The sequence below is a fragment of the Zingiber officinale genome, chromosome 3A, assembly GCF_018446385.1.
Source record: "Zingiber officinale cultivar Zhangliang chromosome 3A, Zo_v1.1, whole genome shotgun sequence".
NCBI lineage: Eukaryota > Viridiplantae > Streptophyta > Magnoliopsida > Zingiberales > Zingiberaceae > Zingiber > Zingiber officinale.
In genome coordinates this window covers 21,877,754-21,904,695 of record NC_055990.1, presented here as the reverse complement: position 1 = coordinate 21,904,695, position 26,942 = coordinate 21,877,754, and the positions used below count along the sequence as shown (strand labels likewise).

General features: G+C 39.1%; 1 protein-coding gene and 1 non-coding gene across 2 annotated transcripts in view; one reads left to right on the top strand and one right to left on the bottom strand.

The window, feature by feature from the left end:
- The window catches only part of LOC122051387 (mitogen-activated protein kinase kinase kinase 1-like), a 48,139-nt gene extending 21,475 nt beyond the window's left edge, over window positions 1–26,664 (bottom strand). The window contains exons 1-2 of the mRNA XM_042612512.1: window positions 26,542–26,664; window positions 20,941–21,175 (exon numbers count right to left, since the gene is read on the bottom strand). Of these exons, the coding sequence (XP_042468446.1) occupies window positions 20,941–21,175; window positions 26,542–26,611 (305 nt within the window). The 5' untranslated portion in view covers window positions 26,612–26,664. The remainder of the gene's footprint in view (window positions 1–20,940; window positions 21,176–26,541) is intronic.
- On the top strand, window positions 16,103–16,208 carry LOC122054350. Its single transcript, XR_006132674.1, has one exon. It is a non-coding gene; the product is annotated as a small nucleolar RNA R71 (small nucleolar RNA).
- Window positions 26,665–26,942: the final 278 nt, after the last annotated feature.

Sequence of the window (26,942 nt, the reverse complement as noted above, 5' to 3'; positions counted from 1 at the left end):
TTTATAAATTTCTAGAAACAAATTAGGAAGTTTTAATTCTTGTGTGAATTAAATTTTCCTTGTTTTGGGAATTAGAAGTGGCCGGCCATTATTATTAAAAGAAGAAAATTGTTTTTAATTAAAATAATTTTTCTTTTTATGACAAAAGAATTAAGGAGTTTTTATTAAAATTTCCTTATTTGTCAAGACCAAGGATTATAAAAGAGGGGTAGAGGTGCCTTCAGGGTGATCAACTCTATTATTCTTCCTCTCTTTTCCTTCTTGGTGGCCGGCCCTAGCTTCTTCCTCTTCTCTTCTTCTTATGGCCGGCGGCAACCTCTCTTGGAGCTCTTGATGGTGGCCGGTTCTAGCTAGGAGAAGAAGGAGAGAAAGGTGGTTTTGTTTCTTGCATCCCTTGGAGCTTGGTGGTGGTGGCCGGACCTCTACTTCTCTTGGAGAATTGTGGTGGCCGAAACTTGCAAGGAAGAAGAAGGTGTTTGGTGGTTCTCATCTCGGAAGATCGTTGCCCACACAACGTCCGAGGTTAGAAGAGGAATACGGTAGAAGATCAAGAGGTTTTTCTAAAAGGTATAACTAGTAATTTTTCTTTCCGCATCATACTAGTTATTTTTGGAAATAATACTAAATACAAGAGGCATACGATTATAGAGTTTCGAATTTATTTTCGATATAGTGTTCTTTTGTTTTTCTTTTTCTTGTGATTTGATTGTTCTTTTCGGTTAACCTAAAGTTATTTTAGGAAATTAAATATTAGCTTTCTATAAAAAGTTTTGTCTAGTCGGTGGTGGTTGCTCCCATATCCAAGAAGGCCATGTGCCTCGCCACGTCAGTACTGGGAACCGATTATGGAAATTAATATTTAATGAAATTAATAACTTAAGGTGACTTGGGTCGAACGTGTTAAGTTCCGCAGGAGATCCAAGTCAAAACCTAAAAGAACAAATAGATTAAGTTTTGGATCAAATGTGTTAAGTTCCGCAGGCGATCCAAAATTTAATTTAAAAGAACACATGGTAGCTAGGAAAAGGTTCAGACCTTTGTACAAAATTTTTGTACAGTGGAACCTCTAGGTTTTCCGAGTAGCAACCAACAATTGGTATCAGAGCTAGGGTTTTGCCTCTGTGTATTTGGTATTAGTTTAATTATGCACATGTCATACATAATTTAGGCAGGTTAATAGTAGGATGTGCCAACTTTGTGGATGCAGGATCCAACTATTATGGCTTTTAGTTATTATGTGTGTGATTGGACCCTTGGACATGTCAAGGGCATTTATCTGTGTGTGCATGATTGTATTAAAATACAGGAGTCTGTATTTAGTTTTATTAGGATTTTATTTTGATCTAGATACATGTACATTCCTTTTATGGAATATAGGATCAAAATGTAAAATTCTATTTATGTCGCGGATCGAATCTTGCAAAGCGTGGAACCTTCTAAGGACCAGAGGCGCAGCAGAACTAGGAGCAAGATGGATGCGACAGCTAGACCCGGTGGCGGTGGCCAAATATGGCAGCAGCTTGGGATGACAACACACGGAGGATAACTATAGATAAAAGCCATAATAGTTGAAAATTAGATTTTCTATTTATTGCTTTTATATTGTGCTGTGTGTGCATGTTAGTATACATGACTAGTAGGCTAGCATAGTTAAAATTCCTCATTTATAAATAACTAAGTGGGAGAGGATTTTAAATAAATCCCATGGTCTCCATTCTTGGTTTGTAAGTGATGCAAACAAGCTTGCGTTGGCTCGAGTGCCTTCCTCCATAACGGATGAGCTTGTTTGTGGATCACTAGAGCAGAACTTCCATTTTGGATGACTATAGGAAGTTAATTAAGAGCGTGTGATCTTCCCCACCGGAAGGGGCATAATCTTATTAATGGACTTAGTGTCAAGTAATGGTATACACTTAGACACATCTAATAGTATCCTCCCCATCGGAGTCACTGCTATTATTTGTGTGACCAAATGAAACCAACTATTAATTTGTCATAAAACTAGGTTGACAAGATAATAAAATTAAAGGGTGAAAACCCCTCTTACAAATGATTGATTTTGTATACGTCCACACTAACGTGGCATACAAAATTAACGGTGTTTGAGATAATTTTATTTGTCATAAAGATACGTTGACAAGATAGTTAATGGGTAAAACCCTCCTTTTACAAATGTTGAATTTGTATACGTCCACACTAACGTGGCATGCAAAATTCACGGTGTTTGAGGTGTTGGTGAATTTAAATAATATTGTTTGAGGAATCAATATTTTATTTTAAATTCAAAAGTTTTGACCAAATATTTGATCAAAGACAGATCAACTATTAATTTTATTCGTCATAAAGTAAAGTTGACGAGATAATAAAATTAATGGATAAAATCTCCTCTTTGATTTTGTATACGTCCACACTATCGTGGCATACAAAATTCATGGGGATTTTAAAGAATTGATCTTGACCAAATATTTTTGTGATTCTTAGGATTTAAAATGTTTGTCAATCCCTAGTTGTTATACTATAGAAAAGACTTAGTAGTCCCAATTGTAATGATTGGAAATAGGACTTGGACATTAAGGTAGACTGTCTTCTTAGAACTAAGAACAATATAGGTGTATTTAATTCATTAGTTGAAACATGTTTAGTGGTGTTATCTACCAGAACCTGGAGTGTAGATACAGATGTCATCAATCATGTCCGTAGGTTCAGTGCAAGCAACTAAATGAAAATTAAAACACCGTCCACATGAGCACTACTGTAAAAATGGTAGCTGTTGCAGTGGGAGATGTTTATCTTTTGATAAGAATAAAACATGAATTTTTGAGTAATTGTCTTTACGCACCAAGTTTAGAAAGAACTAGTTTTCAGTTTCTAAACTATTCAAAGAACTTGATATTCTGCCTCTTTTAATAACAAAGTTGTTATTAAGAAAAAGAGGGAAGTTATCTGTTCTGGTACGTTGGTTGGCAATTTATAAATCCAATAACTCCCACGATACAACAAATGGAAATTAGTAACACATCTTCTAATTTTAAGAGAAAGCAACCTTCAGAAATGAACCATTAATATCTTTGGCATCTAAGGCTAGGTTATATTAACTTGAGTAGGATTCATTGGTAGCTGATGAACTTTTGGGTTCATTGGTAGTGGAAATATTTCCAACCTGTGAGTCTTACTTGGAAGAAAAAATAACCAAGAAGTTTTTAAGTTTAAGGGGTATGGAGTCAAAGATATATTGAAATTGGTTCATTCTGATTTGTGTGATCCTATGACTATCCAGACAAGAGGCAGTATTGAATATTTCGTCTATTTTATAGACAACTATTCAAGATACAAATAAATTTACTTAATGTACCGCAAGACTAAGTACTTTGATTAGTTCAAATAGTACAAGGCTGATGCGGAGAAATGTTAAAGTAAAAGTCACTATGGTTAGAACATAGTGGCAAGTACCTCTTGGGAGAATTTAGGAGTCACTTATCAGAAGTAGGGATTCAATTCCAACTAACTGCACCTGGTACACCCCAACAGAATGGTGTAGAAAAAGGAAGGTATAGGACTCTTATGGAAATAAGTAGATTGATGAGTTATTTACCAAAATCATTTTTAGGATATACTCTGGAAACGGAAGTGAATATAGTACTTTCCAAAGTCAGAACTCTCTACTCATATAGAATTGCTGAATAGGCGTAAGCCTATCTCGAAGCATATTCGGATTCGGGTAGTCCAGCACGTATGCTGAAGAGAGACAATGATAAGTTGGACAGGAATTCACTTGTTTGTGGGTTATCCTAGAGAAATGAAAGTAGGTTTATAGTCTTAAAAATCAGAAGGTCATTGTTAGCATCAATGACCGATTTTTAGAAAAGGACTATGTAATAAACCACGTGCCCATAAGAAAATTTGTTCTTAAGGAAATAATAAAAGACATGTCTAATCTAGTACCAATTGTACAAGATGAGATACCACAAGAAAACTGCAACACGTATCACAAATGATACACAATTGCAGAAAGTGCCTTGTCGTAGTGGGAGGGTTGTTAGGCAACCTAAAAAGATTCATGTTTTGGGAGAGTTTTTGGACTCGATCCCTGGAGGACATGAACCTGATCTCCGGACATATGACGAAGCACTCCAAGATAAAGATGCAATATCTTGGCAAAGAGTAATGAATAACAGAATTAGAATATATGTATTCTAATAAAATCTGGAAGCTTGTAGAACCACCAAATGGTGTAAAAGCCTTTGGGGTATAAAAAGGTCTATAATAGGAAAAGAGGGATAGACAGGAAGGTAGAAACTTTCAAAGCAAGGCTAGATGAAAAAGGAAACTTTTTCACTGGTAATCATGCTTAAGTCTATCCGGATACTTTTATCTATTTGGTAAGTGGATGTCAAGACAACATTCCTTAATGGAAGTCTTGAAGAAAGCATCCATATAAAGCAACCAGAAGGGTTCATTGCAAAGGGCTAAGAGTATCTTGTGTGCAAGCTCAATCAGTCTATGGACTGATGCAAAGCTTTAAGGTACATCCAGTTTATCAAAGTAATCCAGACCTATGGATTTATTGAGTAAACGGATAAGTCTTGTGTATACAAAAGGTGTGATGGAAATGTGGTGGTATTTCTTGTACTATACGTAGATAACATTTTTGGTAGTTGGAAACAATATCAAAATGTTGTCAGAAGTAAGGGTATGATAGTCCAAATAATTCGATATAAAGGACTTGGGAGAATGTATATATTTTTGAGATCAATGGATCGCAAGAAAAATATACTTATCCTAAGCTTGATACATCAGAAAAATCCTTGCTCGTTTTAAGCATGCAAAACTCCTAGAAAGGTTTCTTACCTTTTAAGCATGGAGTGTCTTTATCTAAAGAGATGTCTCCGATGACATCAAAGGAGATTGAGGACATGTAGGCAGTTCTTTATGCTTCGGCAGTTAGACAACCTAATGTATGCTATGCACGAGATCAGAAATCTATTTTGTCAAGGGCATAGTTAGCAGATATCAAAGTAACCCTAGACAATGACATTGGACTGCAGTAAAGCATATATTAAAGTACCCTAGAGGAACTAGAGATTATATGCTAGCTTACAAGGCAGTTAATTTAGTCCCTGTGGGTTGCATAAATTTTGACTTCCAATCGGATAGGGACAATAATAAGTCAACCTCGGGGTTTTGTGTTTACTTTAGGAGGTAAAGTCATAACTATGGAAGAGTGATAAGCATAGGTGTTTTTCTGGACTCCACCATAGAAGCTGAGTATATGGCAAGCCTCTGAGATAGTCATAAAAGCTGAATGACTCAATAACCTCAAGATAGACTTAGATATGATTTCTGGTTTGTCCAAAGATTATTACAATTTATTGTAATAACATTGGTGCAGTAACAAACTTGAAGAAACCATAAGTCTATAAAGTAAGAAAACACAATAGAGCGCAAGTACCACCCAATACGAGAAATCGTATAAACGAGGAGAAGTTGTTGCCGCCTAGATTATATCAGATGATAACCTAAGGTCCTTAAGGCAAGAGTTTTTTGAAAGGCATGGGAATCAGATGTATGGCAGCAGATATAGCAGCTTAGTCTTTTAGTATAAGTGGGAGATTGTTAGAGTATATACTAAAAGCCTAGCTTTTGGTATAAACATTTATCTAGAAATAAGAATCACATTGGTCAAATGTCTACATTTATGATAAATGTAGTTATTCAATTAATTTATATTGTAGATAATATGGTGTGTGGTGTCACACACAGAGGATCATGTTATCAGTATCTTATAAATTATAAACAGTAGCTCACGACCATAATGGAAAGGAACAAACCATTGGAAGGTCGTAGTGTAATTAAGTATCAGTTTATCTTAACTATATAATTACACTAGTACACTTAGAGTGTATTGAGTAGGACCATTAGAGGTCGTTTCTTTTATACTGACTTTATAAAGGAACAAAGACCTCAGTTATTATGGAAGTGTGTACTCTTAATCCTAATATAATAACAAGCACATATATTTGATATTTATTTCTTTAATTTATCAATGGGTGAGATTTAGTTCGATAAATCAATAAGCCTGATAAGTTGGGAAATGATATCACTTATAGTGTGTGTTGTTGATTATAGAAGGAAATTGTGTCCCAGTAATCTAGGTTGAGAATGTCCCCAAGAGGAGCTCATAAGGATTGTCATGTTAAACCCTGCAGGTGGCCTTAGTCCGACATGACGATAAGGTTGAGTGGTACTACTCTTGGACTAAGATATTAATTAAATGATTTGTCAGTAACTCACTTAATTAGTGGACATTCGACATCATAAACACAGGAAGACTAACACACTCATAATAAGAAGGAGCCCAAATGTAATTTGGGATTGGTGCGGTAGTTCAATAATAGTTTCTTAGTGGAATGAATTATTATTGATAAAATTAAGTTGTGTGTTCGGGGCGAACACGGGAAGCTTAATTTTATCGGGAGACCAAAACCAATTCCTCCTCTCGGTCCCTATCGTAGCCGCTTGTATATAGATATTTATACCCACCACATACCCACCTTCTTACCCATCCAATAAGGGTCGGCCAAGCTAAGCTTGAAGCTCAAGCTTAGGGTCGGCCTTAAGGTGGCCGGCCAATAGCTTGGAGCCCAAGTTTAGGTGGCCGACCACATCATATTAAAAAGGATTTTTTTATTAAAATTATTTCTTATGTGGATATCATAGTTTTAAAAGAGAGTTTAAAAATTAAATCTTTCCTTTTAAAGCTTTCTACAAAAGATTAAGAAAAGATTTGAAATCTTTCCTTATTTGTAGATTGAAAGGAGATTTTATTTTTAAGAAAAACTTTCCTTTTTGACCATGATAATAATTTAAAAGAGAAGTTTAAAAATTAAATATTCTCTTTTATTAGTTTCTACAAAAGATTAAGAAAAGATTTGATATCTTTCCTTATTTGTAGATTGAAAAGAGATTTTAATTTTTAGAGATAACTTTCCTTTTGGAAATTATCCACATGTTTAAAGAAGAATTTTAATTTATAAAATTTCCTTTTTATTAACCAATCATGAAGGGATAAAAATTATTGGAGAAATTTTTATAAATTTCTAGAAACAAATTAGGAAGTTTTAATTCTTGTGTGAATTAAATTTTCCTTGTTTTGGGGAATTAGAAGTGGCCGGCCATTATTATTAAAAGAAGAAAATTGTTTTTTAATTAAAATAATTTTTCTTTTTTATGACAAAAGAATTAAGGAATTTTTTTATTAAAATTTCCTTATTTGTCAAGACCAAGGATTATAAAAGAGGGGTAGAGGTGCCTTCAGGGTGATCAACTCTATTATTCTCCTCTCTTTTCCTTCTTGGTGTGGCCAGCTTCTTCCTCTTCTCTTCTTCTTATGCCGGCGGCAACCTCTCTTGGAGCTCTTGATGGTGGCTGGTTCTAGCTAGGAGAAGAAGGAGAGAAAGGTAGTTTTGTTTCTTGCATCCCTTGGAGCTTGGTGGTGGTGGCCGGACCTCTACTTCTCTTGGAGAATTGTGGTGGCCGAAACTTGCAAGGAAGAAGAAGGTGCTTGGTGGTTCTCATCTCGGAAGATCGTTGCCCACACAACGTCCGAGGTTAGAAGAGGAATACGGTAGAAGATCAAGAGGTTTTTCTAAAAGGTATAACTAGTAATTTTTCTTTCCGCATCATACTAGTTATTTTTGGAAATAATACTAAATACAAGAGGCATACGATTATAGAGTTTCGAATTTGTTTTCGATATAGTGTTCTTTTGTTTTTCTTTTCCTTGTGATTTGATTGTTCTTTTCGGTTAACCTAAAGTCAGTTTAGGAAATTAAATATTAGCTTTCTATAAAAGGTTTTGTCTAGTCGGTGGTGGTTGCTCCCATATCCAAGAAGGCCATGTGCCTCGCCACGTCAGTACTGGGAACCGATTATGGAAATTAATATTTAATGGAATTAATAACTTAAGGTGACTTGGGTCGAACGTGTTAAGTTCCGCAGGAGATCCAAGTCAAAACCTAAAAGAACAAATAGATTAAGTTTTGGATCAAACGTGTTAAGTTCCGCAGGCGATCCAAAATTTAATTTAAAAGAACACATGGTAGCTAGGAAAAGGTTCAGACCTTTGTACAAAATTTTTGTACAGTGGAACCTCTAGGTTTTCCGAGTAGCAACCAACAATATCGATCATTTTGGCGATTCAGGCTCAGAAGCTGCTGTCTCACGGCTGTCACGGTTTTCTATTATCTCTGATTAGTACTGAAGGCAGCAGTAATTCGCAGCTCTCCGACGTTCCTGTAGTCCGGGAGTACCCAGATGTATTTCCAGAGGAGCTTTCTGGTTTGCCTCCTAGAAGGCCAGTGGAGTTCGCTATTGAGCTGATTCCGGGAACCGCGCCGACATCGAAAGCTCCGTATCGTATAGCACCAAAAGAGTTGAACGAGCTGAAGGTTCAACTCTAGGAGCTTTTAGACAGGGGATTTATTCGCCCTAGTGTTTCACCATGGGGTTCTCCAGTTCTGTTTGTCAAGAAAAAAGACGGTACTATGAGGTTATGTATTGACTACAGACAGCTGAATGCAGTTACCGTCAGAAATAAATATCCTTTACCACGGATCGAGGATTTGTTTGATCAGCTCAGAGGTACATCAGTGTATTCTAAGATTGATCTGCGATCCGGATATCATCAGTTGAGAGTTAGAGATTCTGATATCCAGAAGACAGCATTCCGTACCAGATACGGGCATTATGAGTTTTTGGTAATGCCATTTGGGCTTACCAATGCTCCAGCAGTATTTATGGACTTGATGAACCGCATCTTTCTGGAGTATCTGGATCAATTTGTTATCGTTTTCATTGATGACATATTGGTCTACTCGCATTCCGAAGAGGAGCATGCACAGCATCTTCGCACAGTCTTGGAGACTCTTAGACGACATCAGCTATACGCGAAGTTCAGCAAGTGTGCATTCTGGTTATCCTCAGTTGGTTTTCTGGGACACGTGGTTTCTAGCAGAGGTATTTCAGTTGATCCTCAGAAGATCGAGGCCGTCACCGGTTGGGAGCAGCCGAAGTCAGTTCAGGAGATCCGCAGTTTTCTGGGATTGGCCGGATATTACTGGCGTTTTGTCGAGGGTTTCTCGCGTATTGCTATGCCGCTGACACGCCTTACCAGGAAAGGCGTGAAGTTCGTGTGGTCTGAGGATTGCGAGACCAGCTTTCAAGAGCTGAAGTGGAGATTAGTGTCGGCTCCAGTTTTGATTTTACCTTCTGGAGATGATGGATTTGTATTTTACACCGACGCATCTCTTCAGGGTTTGGGCGCTGTTCTGATGCAGCACGACAGAGTAGTCTCTTATGCTTCTCGTCAGCTGAAGGAGCATGAGAAGAACTACCCAGTTTATGACTTGGAGTTAGCTGCCATCATTTTTGCTCTGAAGCTTTGGCGACATCATTTATACGGTATCACATTTGAGATTCTCACTGATCATAAGAGTCTCAAATATATTTTCACTCAGAAGGAGCTTAATCTCCGACAGAGGAAATGGATGGAGTTCCTGAAGGACTACGATTGTACCATTAGCTTTCACCCGGGAAAAGCTAATGTGGTTGCAGATGCACTCAGCAGGAAGTCCAGAGGGACTTTGGCTTCCCACCGAGTTTCAGTTACAGACTTGGTTCAGGGTTTCTCTGAGTTAGATCTTGAGGAGCAGGGACCGACAGAGCAGGGTATTCTGGTTACCATGGTTGCTTAGTCGTCGATCAGGACGAGGATCCGAGAGGCCCAGGCCAGTGATCAGCATTGTCAGTTCGTTGGCAGCCAGATAGCTTCCGGGCAGCAGACCGAGTTTACACGAGACGAGGAGGGTATTATATAGTTCTGAGGTAGATTATGCGTACCTCAGTCTCATCCGGTCTTACAGGAGCTACTTCAGGAGGCTCATCGCTCTCGATTTGCGATCCATCCAGGCGGAACCCGCATGTATCGAGATTTGAGACGTTCCTACTGGTGGAACGGTATGAAGAAAGACATCGCGGAATTTGTAGCTAGATGTCTTGTATGTCAGCAGGTGAAGGCTGAACACCAGAGACCTGCAGGATTACTTCAGCGGATTCCTATTCCTGAGTGGAAGTGGGATCACATTACCATGGACTTTGTGGTGGGTTTGCCGAGGACACGACGAGGCCATGACGCGATTTGGGTAATCGTTGATCGATTAACCAAATCCGCGCACTTCTTAGCGATCTGGAGGACTGATCCCCTGGATCGATTGGCAGATCTGTATTGCCGAGAGATCATCAAACTACATGGCGTTCCGTTGAGTATCATTTCGGATAGAGATCCACGGTTTACGTCTCGTTTCTGGCAGAGTCTACAACAGGCCTTGGGCACACAGCTCCGTTTCAGTATAGCTTTCCATCCACAGACAGATGGACAGTCAGAGCGGACCATTCAGACTTTAGAGGACTTGCTGAGGTCGTGTGTTATGGATTTCGGAGGTAGTTGGGAGGACCATCTACCGTTAGTAGAGTTTGCTTACAACAACAGCTTTCATTCGGCTATCCAGATGGCACCGTTTGAGGTGTTGTATGGTAGACCTTGTCGGACACCCTCCTCTGGGATGAGGTTGGAGAGGCCCAGTTGTTGGGACCTCATAGAGTTCAGCAGGATACAGAGTTGGTCCATATTATCAGATGGAGGATGTCAGAGGCGCAGGACCGTCAGAAGAGTTATGCTGATCGGAGACGCAGACCACTAGAGTTCTCTGTTGGCGACCATGTATTTCTGCGAGTTTCACCCACGAAAGGGGTGAAGAGATTTGGCCTCAGAGGTAAGCTGGCTCCGCGGTACATTGGCCCTTTAGAGATCTTGGAGAGGATCGGAGCGGTAGCTTACCGACTGGCATTACCACCGTCCCTGTCAGGCATCCACGATGTATTCCACGTATCCATGCTGAGAAGATACGTATCTGATCCGACACATGTGCTGACAGATATCCCAGTTCCAGTTCAGCCTGATATTACATATGAGGAGGTTCCGGTACGGATTCTCAACCGGAAAGAGCGTCAGTTGCGGAACAAGACTATCCGGCTGGTTAAAGTCGGATGGCAACATCATTCGGACGACGAGGCTACTTGGGAGCTCGAGGATACTATCTGAGTTTGATATCCCCATCTTTTCACTTGAGGTATGTGATTTATTCACCGTTCAGCATTTATACGCTTTACCTGTTGTTAGTGTTTACTGATGGTAGATAACGAAATTTGGGGACCAAATTTTTATTAGTGGGGGAGAATGTAAAATACTGAAAATAGGCGAATATTAATAAGGGAATTTTCCAAAATTTTTGAAAATTTTTCAGGAATTTTTCGGAGCTCGTATGGACGAGTTTACGGGGATAAAACGGGGTTCCGGAAAAGCCTGTTTAGGCTGCCCTGTTTTAATGAGGAAAAGTTTTATTTTCTTTTCCTTTTTATTTTCTTATTCTTTTTCTTTTTCTCTTATTCCTCCCGCGTGCACTAGCCTTTTCCTTCGCTCGGCGATTTCTCCTCTCTGCCCTAATCGGCGCTGCCGCAGCAGTTCTTCTTTCCCCTTCTCTTTTTCTCCCCAGCCGATTCCTTTTCTTCTCCTACCTCCGAGCGGCGTCGGCTGCCACCACCAGTGTGTCTGCCGAAGCCGCTATCGCCACTGGATTGCCGACCACCAGGTTCGACTCACCACCGATTGCAGCCTGCGTCCTAGCCGCCGACGACACACGGAGCAGCGCCGACCGAGCCGCCCTCTCGATCCTTTTCTTCTCTTGTGCCCTAGTTTAGGGTTCACAGCCGCCGGTGCCGCACGGAGCAGCATCAACGTCGAACTTCTTCTTCTCTGTGCTCGTGCCCTAGCATCGTTGTCACCTTTGTTGTCCCGGCTCGGCACCACAGTGGCATTGGGATTTCATCAGAGGAAGCTTCGGACCTGATTGGGGTACGATGTGTTTAGTATCAGGCTTGTAAGGATCTGATCGCATATTTTTGTGTGGGTATATTATGTTAAATTGGTTGATCAATCTTTGTAGTTTCAGCCATTTCTAAATACAGATCAGGTCGTTGAGTTCTGATCACAAATTCTTCCGGTCGTGAGCCATCAGTGAACATTATCGCGTTAGGTGAGTTTTGGTTTAGTTCATGTATTAATCTAATCCAATTTAATTGTAGATAATTGGGGATACCTAATCCATTGTAATGGTGAAATGGATTAAGTTAAACCTAGTTGAATTTGGATTAATGGTTGGTTTAGCTAATTAAATGCATAAGGGTATTAGCTAAATCCGTATATGTTTGATATCACAGGATATTAATTTGTGACGAGCACTTTGACGCAGAGGTTGTCTAGCTCGATCTATATTGGAGGCGGGTACTTTTGACTTATGTCATTTGATATACATAGTAGTGAATTTAACAAGTTGCATTAATTATGTTCTTATTTGTTCCGGTTAATCACTACTCGATACTTGTTACATGATTGATTGATTGCTTGTTTTTCATCTCATGTATTCCTTACCTGTTGATACATGCTTATAGGGGTAGTGATATACTATGCTTCACCATGTTCAGGACCTAGGTTTTATACCTTCTGTGTACCTTTGGATCGATTTGATTCGTTGACCTATGATGCACTGTTATATATATGTGAATTAGGTCAGGATATTGTGTGGTTAGTGCCATGCACCATTTGCATTATTGCATGCTGTGCGATAGTCCGCTCCATTATTGTTGAGCACATCGCCAGTTACATGGATCTGCACACACCACCACTCATGGGTTAGTGGCCGATTCAGGCAGAGTGTGTTGCAGCAGGGACTCTGTTAGGCACCGTTGGTCCGCTCATGGGTAGTGTGACACAACGTGTTATCCGGCAGGGATTCCTCCCCGTCATTGTGTACCGGGAGATGAGAGCATTGCGCTCCCCCATTTATGATTTGGGGTAGGAGGATAGGTGTACTCCGACAGCATCCCGTCTACTCGGTCAGTCATCAGGAGCAGTGACGACAGAGTGCACGGTTGTCACAGCCCTACCCACTCGGCCTCACTATTGTGTGTGAGATGATCGACTAGCGTCAGGGGTGACCAGGACGCATCATTGGCATCATATACATGATGCATTTATTGCTTGTGTTTGTGTTTGCTGCATTTATGTGTTGCATATTGTTTGGATACCTATGTTTGACATGCATACATGATTTCTATATCACTCGGACTGTTTGTCCTTATACCCAGGTCCTAGTTAGTACAGTTTCTCTCCTGTTTACTTCAGATGCATTTTTTATCTTTCTTATATCAGGAGACTGTACGCATGATTAGTGCTAGGTGTTATTTCCCTAATTTGTATATCAGTTGTACCTACTGAGTGTTGGACTCACCCCGCCTCCATTGTTGATATTTTCAGGTTGATGCTGTCAGGAGAGAGTTCCAGTTGCTGGTCCCTGCAGACCTCGAGGATATGATTGGTCTTTTGGTTTTTCTTACATAGATTATGTTTTGAACTTGTTTTGTTTAGGATTGTTTTACTTATGGATCTTGTATGGATTTTGTGATATCGATGGATTTGGTTTTGGATTTGCTTTTACTACATGCCTGCTTAGATGGCAGAAGAGGTAAGTTGGTTTTATTGTCGGATTTGAGCTTTACGAGTGTAGTGGAGTAGGGTTGTTTTCGAGTCATGATATTACTGATTTGTTTACTTATATATAAACTGCGTGGATGTATGTGTGGTTGTATTTTATTGTTTTTATTATTCCAGCCGCCTGTGGCTGAGGTATATGAGGATGTAGAAAAGTTTCAGATTGTCCACCGTACATGGGAGATGCTGCCGAAATTTTCTCGGACAGGGACTCCTCTGGGGTGTGACAGATCATGCTCTCACACATCTAGACTTTCGCCTCAGTAAGTGAGCATACTCTCACACCTCTAGACTCTCGTCCCAGTGTGAGTTATAAGTGAGAATGCTCTCACGACCAACAGCCTCCCGGTCAGGCTCTCATGCTCAACTACTTGTCGGTCGGGTTACTCCTTAGTTAGGGGCTCGCCTCACTCGCCGCTCTGCCTGGCACTCATCATGCTTGCTTCACTCGCCGCTCTGCCCCGCACTCATCACACTCACCTCACTTGCCGCTCTACCCGGGACTCATCACGCTTGCTTCACTCACCACTCTGTTCGGCACTTATCACACTTGATTCACTCGCGGCTCTGCCCGACACTCATCACACTTGCTTCACTCGCCACTCTGCCCAGCACTCATCACACTTGCCTCACTTGTTGCTTTGCTTGGAACTCGTCCCTCACATCTCACTCATCGCTTTGCCCTACATTTGCTGCTCGGTCAATACCCACTTTCCTCTTTGCTTGGCATTCACATAACCACTTGATTGTTCTGCTCTTGTTTGCACTCCATCCACAGGCTTTGCTCTTGGTTGCTTTCAGTCTCTCGGAATCTGCGCCCGACTCGACTCACAGAGCCTTTGTTCCCATTTGCGCTCGATCCACGGGCTCTACTCCCATTCTCATTTAGTCTCAGGTTCCATGTCTATCCAGCGCACAGGCTTCGCGCCCACTTGGTATTCTTTCGATCACCCGGTTGGTCTTCTCTTAATCGGCCGATCAGTATTGCTTGGCTATCTGCTCGATTGTTCGCTGTGTATCGGTCAGCAATTTTATTGGTCGTGGTTACAACTCTGCTGGTCCATTATTCTCTCGATTACCTGGTCACGATTTACTATCACTCAGTCAGCATTTTTCTCGGTCACACTCACAACTCCGCATGACCATCATTCTCTTCATTACCTGGTCGAGATTTTTAGATTGTCAGGTTGGCATTGTTCGATTGCCCGATCGTGATTTACTATCACTCGGTCAGCATTTTCTCGATCATGCGCTCGACATTGCTTGCTCGTCGTCTTTCCACCACATCAACATTCTCCCTATTGCCCGGTCGGCATTTTTTCGGTCACCCGATTGTGGTTTATTGTCACTCGGTAGAATGCTCGATATCGCTTGTCCAACATCTCTCTACCCGATCGACGTTCTCCCTATTGCTCGGTTGGCATTGTTCAGTCGCCTGGTCATGATTTACTGTCGCTCGATTGACATCCGCTCGGTTACTCACTCGTATTGCTCAGCCACCCGCTCAACATTCTCACAATCACCTAGTCTGCATTTGCTTAGCACCTGCTCAGTCCCATCCGACCTTCTTCTCAGTATCACTCGGTCTTCTTCGTCATTCGATCGATCGCCTGCTGGGTGGGCGCTTGGTACTATTTCTTACATCGCTCAGCTCGACATTCCTTACATTGCTCAGCTTGGAGCGCCTTTATCCAATCGATCACCCCTAAAGCATTCGCTCGATCCGTTGCTCGGTTTTCCATTCCCAGCACAGCTCGGCATCTCGCTTGCCACTCGGTCGGCAATCGTTTGACTTATCGCTCGCTTGGTATTTTCTTTTATCACTCGGTTGGCCCTGGTTGTTCTCGTCGCTCTGCCAGGCGCTTACCGTCATGGTACGACAAGCCCAGCGATATGATTCTGCAATCAGTAGCGATTCCGCTTTATGTGAGACTTAGTCTAGTCAGTCGGACTTGTGCTTCCTTCGACTAGACTTGATAGGGAGGCTTGTGATACGAGTATGGTTTAAGGGCAGAGAAGGAATAAGGAAGTAGAGGAGGGGCATTCTGGGCATTTCACTATTAGGGCATTAAGGGGAGGAGCAATGCACGGGGAAAAGGGGGGGGGGCTTTTCTTCGTGTTCGCGCTACCGCCACCACAGCCAAGGGACAGATGCCGCCATCCCCGTTCAACACCACCTCGTCAGAGGCTCTCACCGCCACCTTGCCGAAAACCTCATACGTCGCTCTCTCTCGCTTCTTCCTCTCTCTCGCTTCTGGGGGAGATTCCATCCAACTTTTGCTCGACCATTCATGGAGGTTCAATGCCACTTGATCAATTAATGTATAAGCTTCTTCTATGCTCTTGTCTATAAAAGAACCTCCAGCTGATGAATCTAACAAATACTTATATGTAAAAGAAATTTCCCTATAGAATATGTGTAGAATCAGCCATTTATCCAAACTATGATGAGGGCACTGTCTTTGTAGACTCTTGAATCTGTCCCATACTTCAAATAATGATTCTTCATATACTTGAGCAAAACTTGTGATGCAATTCCTCATATAAATTGTTCTACTCGGAGGGAAGAAATAATTCAAAAATTGTTGCTCCAATTATTCCCAACTTGTGATGCTTTGAGGATGAAGAGAATATAACTAAGTCCTTGCTTTGTCCTTGATACTAAGGGTGCGTTTGGTTCGGGGTTATTTTTGATAACCTTGGTTATCCATCCAAGGTTATCAACAAAAACCTTGTTTGGTTTAAGTATTCGATGATTCCCGAGTAATGTTCCATGCCCGACACGTCAGCAAAAGGGTCATGCAGTCCGAAATCAGAAAACCTCAGAAAACTAAGGTTTTTCTTGATTCCGGGGTTAACGATTTTTTTTACCAAAAATACCCTCCGATAAGAAAAAACATGAAAAAAAGAGAAAAAATGTAAAAAAATAAAAAAAATGTTTAAAAAATTTAATTTTTTTAAAAAAATAATTTTAAAAAATAAAAAAAATAAATTTAAAAAATAAAAAATAAAATTTTTTATTTTTTTAAAAAAATAAAAATAATAAAAAATTTAAAAAATAAATAATTAAAAAATGAAATAAATAAATAAAAATTAAAATGTAAAATGTAAAAAATATAAAATATAAATATAAATAATATAAAAAATATAAAAACATTTAAAAAATAAAAAAACACATAAAAAGTAAAAAATATACAGGAAAAAGAAAAGAAAAAACCATAAAAAAATAAATAATAATAATATTATGTATAGTTTGTTTTGTAACTGAGGCTAATACGGTAAAATATTAAAATAGGATATTCATTAAAACCTTCAAACAAACAAGTTTTTGTTGCATTACCTAGGTTGAACCAAACAACATTTGGTAATGTTTTATTCCCCATAACCTTGGTTATGTGATTACCTGGTAATCACATAACCAAGGTTATACATGATAACTTAAATCAAACGCACCCTAAAAGGAAACGCCATCAACCGGACTGCAGATAAGGACTTTCTGATAAGGACCATATCACAAAGTTCTAGAAATGTCTCAAGATGCAGATAAGGACTTTCTGATACTTCTTCTCCAAATTTGTGACCTTGTATCATGGAAATTAACTTTGGGTCTAGTTGAAAATTTTTTGCTCCAATATGAGGCTGCACAATGGGAGACATAAATCTTGCAGAAATAGATGCCAAGAAATCTCTTAAGGCCCTGCTTGACATGTTAGTGATCATCGAAATAAAATGAGTAAAAATAAAAATGATTAAAGATAAGAAATGAAATACTATATGAAAAATAAGAAACAAAATGCAGAATTTAAATTGCTAAAAAAAAATACAGATTTTTTTTGTTATGAAAATGGGAAAACAAAAACTATTCACAAGTCTAGATTAAGTAGATTGCTAATCTACTAATGTTAATGCGAACAGTCCCCGATAACGATGCGAAAAACTTGTTACGCAACCGCAAGTATACGGTTTCGTCAACAGTAATAAAAATATCGAATCCAGAGGGACTGTTGATTAAGCACTAGAGATGTCGCAATGTAAGTTATCTAGACGGTCGAAAGCTGGCTTTGGCGGGTGCCCCCTTTGCGGGATTAACCATCCTCCACATCAATCGATCAAAGCATAGAAATATAAACATGTCACACAAGCATGAACAAGGCATGAACAAGTTATCGAATAAAAATAAGATAAATCTACATAGTTCTACATCTCTATCGCATTACAAGTACTCCCTAATCCTAGAAGAGGATGTCTACTCCATTGTGAGGGAAGAACAACCCAAGAACATAAAGAAAAGCATACTTACAACCCTAGAAGAAGAGGAAGAAAAGATTCTTGATGATTCCGATGTCTTGGGGATGCTTCCTTGCTCCGGAGATGGACAGATCGTGAAGGGACAGCGGTGGATGAAGCTCTACGATTTTCCCCGAAGGGAGGGACGAAGTCCCGAACCAAAGATTCCTCAAAAGTAGGTTTCTTTACCCTTTTATAAGCTAGGGTATGGGCGTCGTACGGCCCGTGGCACGACCGTGCAAGGTTGGCACGGTCACGTCCATCCTCTCTTCTGGCGAAGCCGCACGGCCGTGTCTTCCTTCTGCACTGGTCAAGTGGCACGCCCGTGCGATTCCGCATGGCCATGCTCTTCCTCTGCTCTAGTTAAGTGGCACGGCCGTGCGATTCCGCACGGCCATGCTCTTCCGCTGCTCTAGCAACACTGCACACCCATGCAGAGTTGACACGACCGTGTGGACTTTGTAGACCATTTTAGCACATCTTAAAGTGGGATTCTTGAGTTGAGGTCTTCATCAAAGTTGTATATCTTGAAGTTAGCTACAATTCGGTATAAAGAACAGCCCAAAACTCCAACGGACTACAAAGTTATGCCTGTTTTACTCTTGGTGTACAGTGCAGGATTTGACACGACCGTGTGCCAAGGCCGTGTCTCATAGAAACGAGCTCTAGACTTTCAAAACTTGGTTATCTCTGGTTGAAGTCTTCATACGAGTTGTAGATCTTGAAGTCATCTACATTTTGATATCTGGAACGGCACATAACTTCAACCAAGCACAAAGATATGGTCATTTTACTTTTGATCTGCAGTGCTGGAAATCTCCACGGCCTTCACACAGCTTCAACACACCCCCCACACTGGCCTCCACACGGCCGTGTGGGTTCTACACGGCCAAAACATGAAGAAAACTTAGTTTTCGCCTGCCCGTGATACTCTGGAAGCTCTAGACTTCATGTAGGCTTCGTTTTTGCTCAAATTACGTCCTATCAATTAGAAAACACACAAAAGAGCAGATCTCCGAATAAAAAAGTATTTATGATGAATATGTGCTAAAAGAGGTGAACATGCATAGAATATACATAAATAAAGTAAGTGAATGTGCGTAAAAACATGTATAAATGATCATAATATCTACACACATCATCGCCACAGGTGGAACACGAGCTCCGTCGGAACCCATCAGCCGACGCCGACGACTGCTCCCCTTCTTCTCTTTGCACCACTGCCGTCACGCGGAACTGCTCAAGGACATCATCATCCCTACCTCTTTCTTCTGTGACCAGGTTGCCACTAACGAGTGCTCATCGTCTCCCTTGCTGCTCGCCGCACGCTGCGTCGTTGCTTCCCCACTCGAGTATAGCCGCCTCCACTGCCGGACAGGACAGATCTTCGGACACCGACGTCGGATGTTGACACTGCCTCCCTCATCCCTTGATGCACATCGTTGATCCATCATGCGAATACCACCTCCTTTACTCCATCTCTAATCGACCGAATGTACATCTTCCCTTCTCTTCTTTCCGGCATCCACAGTTGCCCGCCGACGGCCTCCTCTGTTCAAGGCCGGATGAGGACGTTGCCTCCCCCTCTGTGTGCCGGCAGTCCACACATCACTCCCTTCTCTCGGCACGTCGACAGCCTGTGCATCGCCGCCGACACCCACGCCGTCAGATCCGACCACTTAACACTCAAGTCTCTTGGAGTTCTTAGTCGCTATTGCTGTCCCCGACCTTCATGCCATTATTGTGTTCCGTCCTTCGTGCCATTATTGTGTTCCAATCTTCACACCGATCTGGTTTGTGCACTGTGTTCTAACTTATGCGCTGATCACATTTGTGTGTTGTGTCTTAGCCTGCGTGCCGCTATTATCTCCCGGCCTGCATGTCGTCTTTCGGATCCAGGCCTCATTCGGTTTCGTGCCGCCGGACCCAGCTCCACATCCGACTCCTGTTCATCTACTCTTCCAGGTCATGACAACTCGAGCAGCGTCCCATTTGAGGGCACCCTCCTGGGCCAGGGTACGTTCTCCGTACTCACTCCACATTCATTGTATTATTATGCGTCTTAATCTGTTACTTATATATTCGTTGGATCTCCCTCGAGCATCGGGGTACCAGGGACCAGGGCGACCCGGTCGTTGGCAGTAGGTAGCATTGACCAAAGGACTTCTGATGACTTGATCAACATAGAAGTCATCTTAACATATACCCCTTCGGGTCATCGTAATTCGGTCAACATTCTATCCATTTCATCCGACGATTCGTCTGACTCAGATTCTGAATAGGATCAAAGTACAATAATATTAAAGGATTCATATAGTCGACTTCTAGTGGGATAAAATGTAGTTGTTGTTGTTAATAGTCCTCGAAAGTAAATCGGTTTCCATCGTGTTTGACTGTTTGTCTATGGATAAGTAGCACATTTACTGCTTCAGAATAGCACATCAGCATAGCACTTAGAAAATACTAAACTTGCCATTTGGGTTTGCAATTTTTCAATTTTTTAAATTAGCCTCCAATTCTACTAGTAATTTCTTGTGACGAGTGAAAGTGCTAATAGAAAATAAGCAAAGGGTTAAATACACATATTCAAACAAGATGGTACTCATGATAATTCAAAATAAACAACTAAGACATGCTGAGGAGGCATAAAAATAGACATAACCACTTAGACATGACAATAGTCACAGACATATTGGTGAGTAAACTATTGGGTTAAATTCTAAGTTGATCAATATATATATAAGACAGAGCACAACTTACAAAAAGGAAGAAGTGTGCAAAATCAAGAATGGAAAGAATTCTGTTAAAACAATCATAATAAAAAATGCAATAGATAAAAAGGCCTTTTCACAAAAATCAACTAACTTCATGAACATAACAAACTGGAAGTCATCATGATCATGCGGTAAACGAATTAAAGCATCCAGGATCTAAGCTATAGATAAACTGACAAGCAGTTGCAGAGGTGATGATTGATCATCGATACTTACTCGCTTATCCCTTCATAAACCTCACCATAGGAACCTTTTCCCAGAAGATCACCGCGCGTCCAGGACATTATATGTCTTCTTAATATCCCATTTGGCAATGTGGAAGGCATTGTCTCAGTAATTGTACTGCTGGAGTCGTCATCATTGATTGTTGAGTAAAAAGAAGTCTTTGTGGAATTCACCACTTTATCATTGAACCTGTACTCCTCGAGCAACTTCATGACCAAGCGTAGAACTGCCACATGAATCGCATCATCCTCATTATTACTTCATCTTCAACTATTCTTAGCTACACAAAATTCTTGTTCGATAATTTTTTTTTTATTTTTACCAGACAAGTCATTTTTTGTTTGATGCTTTCAAAGTTGCAAAGAAAGGGATGGACATTACACTGAATGGAGGAAATTTTCTCAAATCATGTCCACCCAAAATAGAGAGAAAGAGAGTGTGTAAGTTGCCCCCGGAATAATGGTGCAATGGTTACACCCTCCAGTGGATAATCAAGGAATCTAAGATTCGAATCTTAGCTGCAGTACACTGCAGGATATTTTCCCTCTAGGGATTCTCTCATTTTTTTTTCCAAAACAATTAAAAATAATATACAAATCCTTGTTCTTTTTTGTTGAATTAATACACTTATTAAACAGACAACATCCATATGTTGATTTTTAGATATGAAACAAATTTGATTTTAAAAAATGGTTGTTTCATGTATTCTCCTAAAATACATAGAACAATCTAATGAATAGCACATTGATGGTGATCAACAACAAAAAATGTGGGTTCAAATTTCAACTTGATGAAAATCAAAATAGAAGTGAACTTGCTACTAAACAATATTACCTCTATGAAACTAGTATGATATGTTTCATATGGCTTTTCTCACAGATATGCTTCTTTTTTATCACATGTTTAATCAAATATTTTATGTTTGGCTCATTAAGCAAACAGAAAAAGTTGATTTGGAGAATACATTTATTGATGAGAACCAAAACATTGTCCATACAATATTCATCCTCTTCTATTCCGGTGCCTGAGCGATTTAATGGGATGCTACATTGGAAAAAAAAAAAATACTACGAAAGTCAGATGAATTCTGTTTATCCCTTGATTATCTACACATGTGTTTGTTCTAAACATTTAAAATCAGTGATTATAATTGTCAAGTTTCTTTAGGTACAAGTTTGTAATTGTGAATTTCTTTAGTATCAAACAGAATCTGAACCCCCTTCCTTATTTTTAATTGTTATGTTTGTACTTCTAATTGTTTTTTTTTCTTTTTGGGGTGAGGTGGGTGTGCCCTTCTCATAGTTATTTAAGGCGTGGCACCCAAAAAGTGCATAGATATTGTAGGGCCTAAGGTGCTAGGCGCAAAGTGAGGCGCTTTGACTATACATTTTTTCAGTTCAAACATATATATATATATATATATATATATATATATATATATATATATATATATATATATATATATATATATAAAAGAAATTTCTGTCAAAATATTTCATAAACTATTAAACAATAGTGTAAATATAAAATTTACTAACATTCAAATTCACAAACTATTTCATGATTTTCTTTATGGTATTGATTTTCAAAATATTGATTTCAACCTCTACCACCAGAGATGCCCTAATACTTGTCAAGGTAAATTGGAGCATATTATTTTGTGTACAAATCATATGGAATTTAAAATCACAAATCCATCTATAGGCAATAATTATTAGTTTATAACTTTGTCAACATTTTAATTGTTAATGCTTGAACCTTTCAAGCTACATGTTTGTAATTCAGTCCATGCCCATAATACCTAACATGCCTTTACTCGCATTCATATTGTGATTGCTAAACAAACCATCATTTTGCAATCCAAATGTACACAAACATGCGAACAAGATTACTCTTTGCGTTCAGCTGTCTCCTCAATCTACCGTTATCTACTTATAGATAACATGATTTCATCCGCGGATGACTATTAATTAATCGTTTATGCATTATCTTCTTGGAAATGTTTGCAATAAGCAAAGAATTGATGGGAAAAAAAAAATCCATTCTCCTTAACCTAGAAGAGAAACTAGAATCGAGTTTCTTGCACCGGAAACCACCACCAAAATTAGAGGAGAAATCGAACCAATAACGCCTAAAAACCAATATATGAAAATACGATTCAAGAAATAGAGCATTAGAAAGAGGTAAAGAAACTAGATAAGAAATAGAGCATTGGACTAAGTGTCATTTTCAAAATATCTGAACCGTCATTAGAAAAATCGGAAATAATATTCAGACTCCTTGTAACTTCAGAAATCTATAAATCTGAAATAAGCACAATATGAGTTCTTTAAGTTAATCAGTGTATTTCAGTCAAAATCCACTGATCAACCTAAAAAACTCAAATTACAACTATTTCAGATCCTGTAGATTTTTGAGGTTATAACGTGTCCAAATATACTCTACATTATTATTTTCGATTTCACTAATGGTAGTCTTTTAAAAAAAATCTTTTTTTTCTTATTTTCTGTGCTTGATATGAGGATATCAGGCTTAACGTGGTCCTAATATGCTCTCATATTAGGACTAAGAAGAAAAGAAGATTTATTTTTTTAAAAAACCACTAGACCAACACTTGGGAGGCCAAAAATAGTAATAAAGAGCATATTTAGATTCCTTGCAATCTCAAAAATCCATAGGTCCCAAAATAGTTGCAATATGAGGTTTCTAGGTTAATCAGTGAGTTGTGACCGAAACTCATTGATCGACCTAGAGAGCTCAGATTGCATCCATTTCAGGTTTTATATGTTAGTACCCTGTGGTTGTTTTGATGTGGTTAACCAAGTTCAGTTAAGTCTTGTTGTATTTAATCCTTGTGTCTAAGTGTATAGAAGCTTAGGAACACAAGAAATCGAACGGAGGATGTAGCTATCGAGTAGGATGACACAGGAAAGGAGTCGATAAGCTCGGTACATTCGAGGGACGAGATGCTGCGGAAGAGTACACTGGTGGACGAGAATGACATACGCGACATTCGAGGGACGAGAAGTCGGGAAGAAAGCCTGCTAGAGGAGAAGGTTGGAGTTAAGTTTGGGTGAACTCAACTCCGGTTAGCCGGAGAAGCACCTACGCGAAGAACCTTGCGAAGAGATCATCGTTGAGCTGAGTTGCCCTATGGAAGGCAACTTCCATGGATTGGAAGGCACCTTCGATGAATACTATAAAGACGCCTGATAGCCATTAGCCGCGGATAGAGTTTTATCCATAGCGGATAAAACTTATCCGATGGAAGGCGCCTTGGACCTTTTTGGAGGCGCCTTCAAGCTACAGATAGAGTTTTCCAGAAGTTATAAAAAGACCTTTGGGCCTAGGAAATAATCATCAACTTCTATATTAATTTCTTAGCAACTTTCTGAGCATTCAACGAGTGTAAGATGCTTCTTTGCTTTCAACGAAGGATACTTTTTTAGTGCTTTTATTTGTCTTGGATTAACAACTACCTAGGTTGTAACCAAGTAACTCTTTTATCTCTTTCTTTTAAGTTGTTAATTTATTTTGTTGTTGTTCAATTAACTTGTTATAATTGTCCGATTGCTATTAATCTGAGTCGAGAGATCGGGAAAGGTTTCTTTTTATATTTGACAAGCAATTCACCCTTTTTTTGTCGGCCCCGCTGCTCTAACACTATGAGTTTCTAAGGTTATAAGGAGTCCCAATATACACTCTATTATTATTTTCAGCTTCCCTAGTAGTGGTTCAGAGGTTTTGATAAAAAATAATTTTTTATCTTATTTTCTCGTTAGGCTTGATATAGGGGATATCAAGACCAACGGTCCTAATATCCTCTCATATAAGAACCAAGAAGGTTCATTTTTTTTTAAAACTACTAGACCACCACTAAGGAAGCCAAAAATAATAATGAAAGATATATTTGGACTCCTTATAATCTCAAAAATCCATAGAACTTGAAATGTTTACAATCTATATTGATCAATGAATTTTGACCTAAACTCACTGATCGACATAGAGAACTCAGATTACACTCGTTTCAGGTCTTGTGAGTTTTTGAAGTTGCAAGAAGTTCAAATATGCACTTCATTACTATTTTTGGCTTCACTAATGATGGTCTAGAGATTTTGAAAAAAAATAAATCTTTTTTTTCTTATTTTCTCATACATTAGGTCTGATATGGGGAATATCAAGTCTAATGTGGTCCTGATATGAGAGCATATCAAGACTAAGAAAAAAAGAAGATTAATTTTTTTTCTAAAACCACTAGACCACCACAAGGGAAGTCAAAAACAGTAATGGAGGGTATATTTGAGCTCCTTGCAATGTAAGAAATCCAGGACTTAAAATAATTGTAATCTAAATCCTCTAGGTCGATCAATAAATTTTGACCAAAACCTATTGATTGACCTAGATAATTTATATTACAACTATTTCAGGTCCTATGAGTTTATGAGATTGTAAAGAAACGAAATATGTTCTCCATTATTATTTTCAATTTCTCTTATGGTGCTTTAGAGGTTTTTAAATAAATAAATTCGAGTTCAATAAGTGAGAGAGAGGAAGAGAAAGATTTTCTTTCCCTAAGCGGAGAGAGAGGGAGGGAGGGAGGGAGAGATGTTGAGGTTGCATATAGTTGAAAGAGGGGGCGGTTGAGGGCGGGTTGAGGGGGGTGTAGAACGGAAAGACTATACAAATTATGAGCCCTTTGATAATTACTTAAGTAGGGTGCACCTTTTGATCAATTAAAAAATTGGTATGTCTTTTGGTCAATTTCAACAAAAAGTATGATAAACATATTCTACAATTGGTTAATCATCACTCTAGCAAGAAAGCAAAGATATCCAAATTAGGGAACTATATTTTCATATCAAATCCGAATATGAGTGTTGAAGTGAACGATTGTAAAGTTTGCATTCGTCTAATTAAATAGAATAGAGACGAAGAAGAAGGGTACATTCAAAATTAAAGAGAACAATAAAATAAAAGAAAGCATCGATATAGATTAACAAGATATTAAAATATATACATTGAAAAAATGACTTTACAAAAATTAAAATTCTGTAGGATTATAAAATTTTTATGATAGACGCTAGTGAGATTACTATACATGAAAAAATAATTAAAATAAATAAACAGGGACATACTCTGATATGTTTTAATTGATCTTTACATATTATTAATATTATAATTTATATCTTTTATTTGATATACTACAGTATTTAGATAATTCAATTTTTTAATTAATGTTATTCAATACGAATTTAAATTTTAATTATATTTTATTAATCATATAAAATATAAAATATAAATAAAGAGTGAAATTGAAGAAAAATTTTTTAATAAGAGAGAAATAGTAAAAAAAAAAAAAATTATATGATTTTGATGTGACATTATAGGGCAACAAGAAATCTCTCCAAAAACTCCGACGTGCTATTAGAATCGAGTTTCTTGCACCGTAAACCACCGCTGAAACAGAGAAGAAATCCAACCAATAAACGCCTAAAAACCAACATATGAAAACGCTGACCCTAATGAAAACACGATCCGAGAAATACAGAATTATAAAGTGGTAAAATAACTGGTAAGAAAGGCAGCTCATACCGATCTCCATGATTAAACTCCCGAAGAAAACTATCTGTAGCGACGACCTTAGATCCAAAACTGAACCCATTGTCAAACTGAACGAATTGGTCGTGAAGTCAAAGGGACCTGCCGACGGTTTTGTGCTTTGATTTTATTTCCAATTTGACGGTATAAATACTCAACGGCCGATGACCGAGTCGAATCGCAGGCGTTAAACGCCTATTGGTCGAACTCTTAGTGGCTGGATCCGGAAGGAGCTGGTCGGATACGACGGTTAACGTTGCTGTCACGCGGTTGCTATCGGCGCAAGGTTGGAATCTACGGACTTGATTGCAAAATGTTCACACGGAATTTCCGAGTTAACGGAAATTAAAAACAATGACAATGGCTACTTTCTGAAAATTAAAGTGATAAATAAG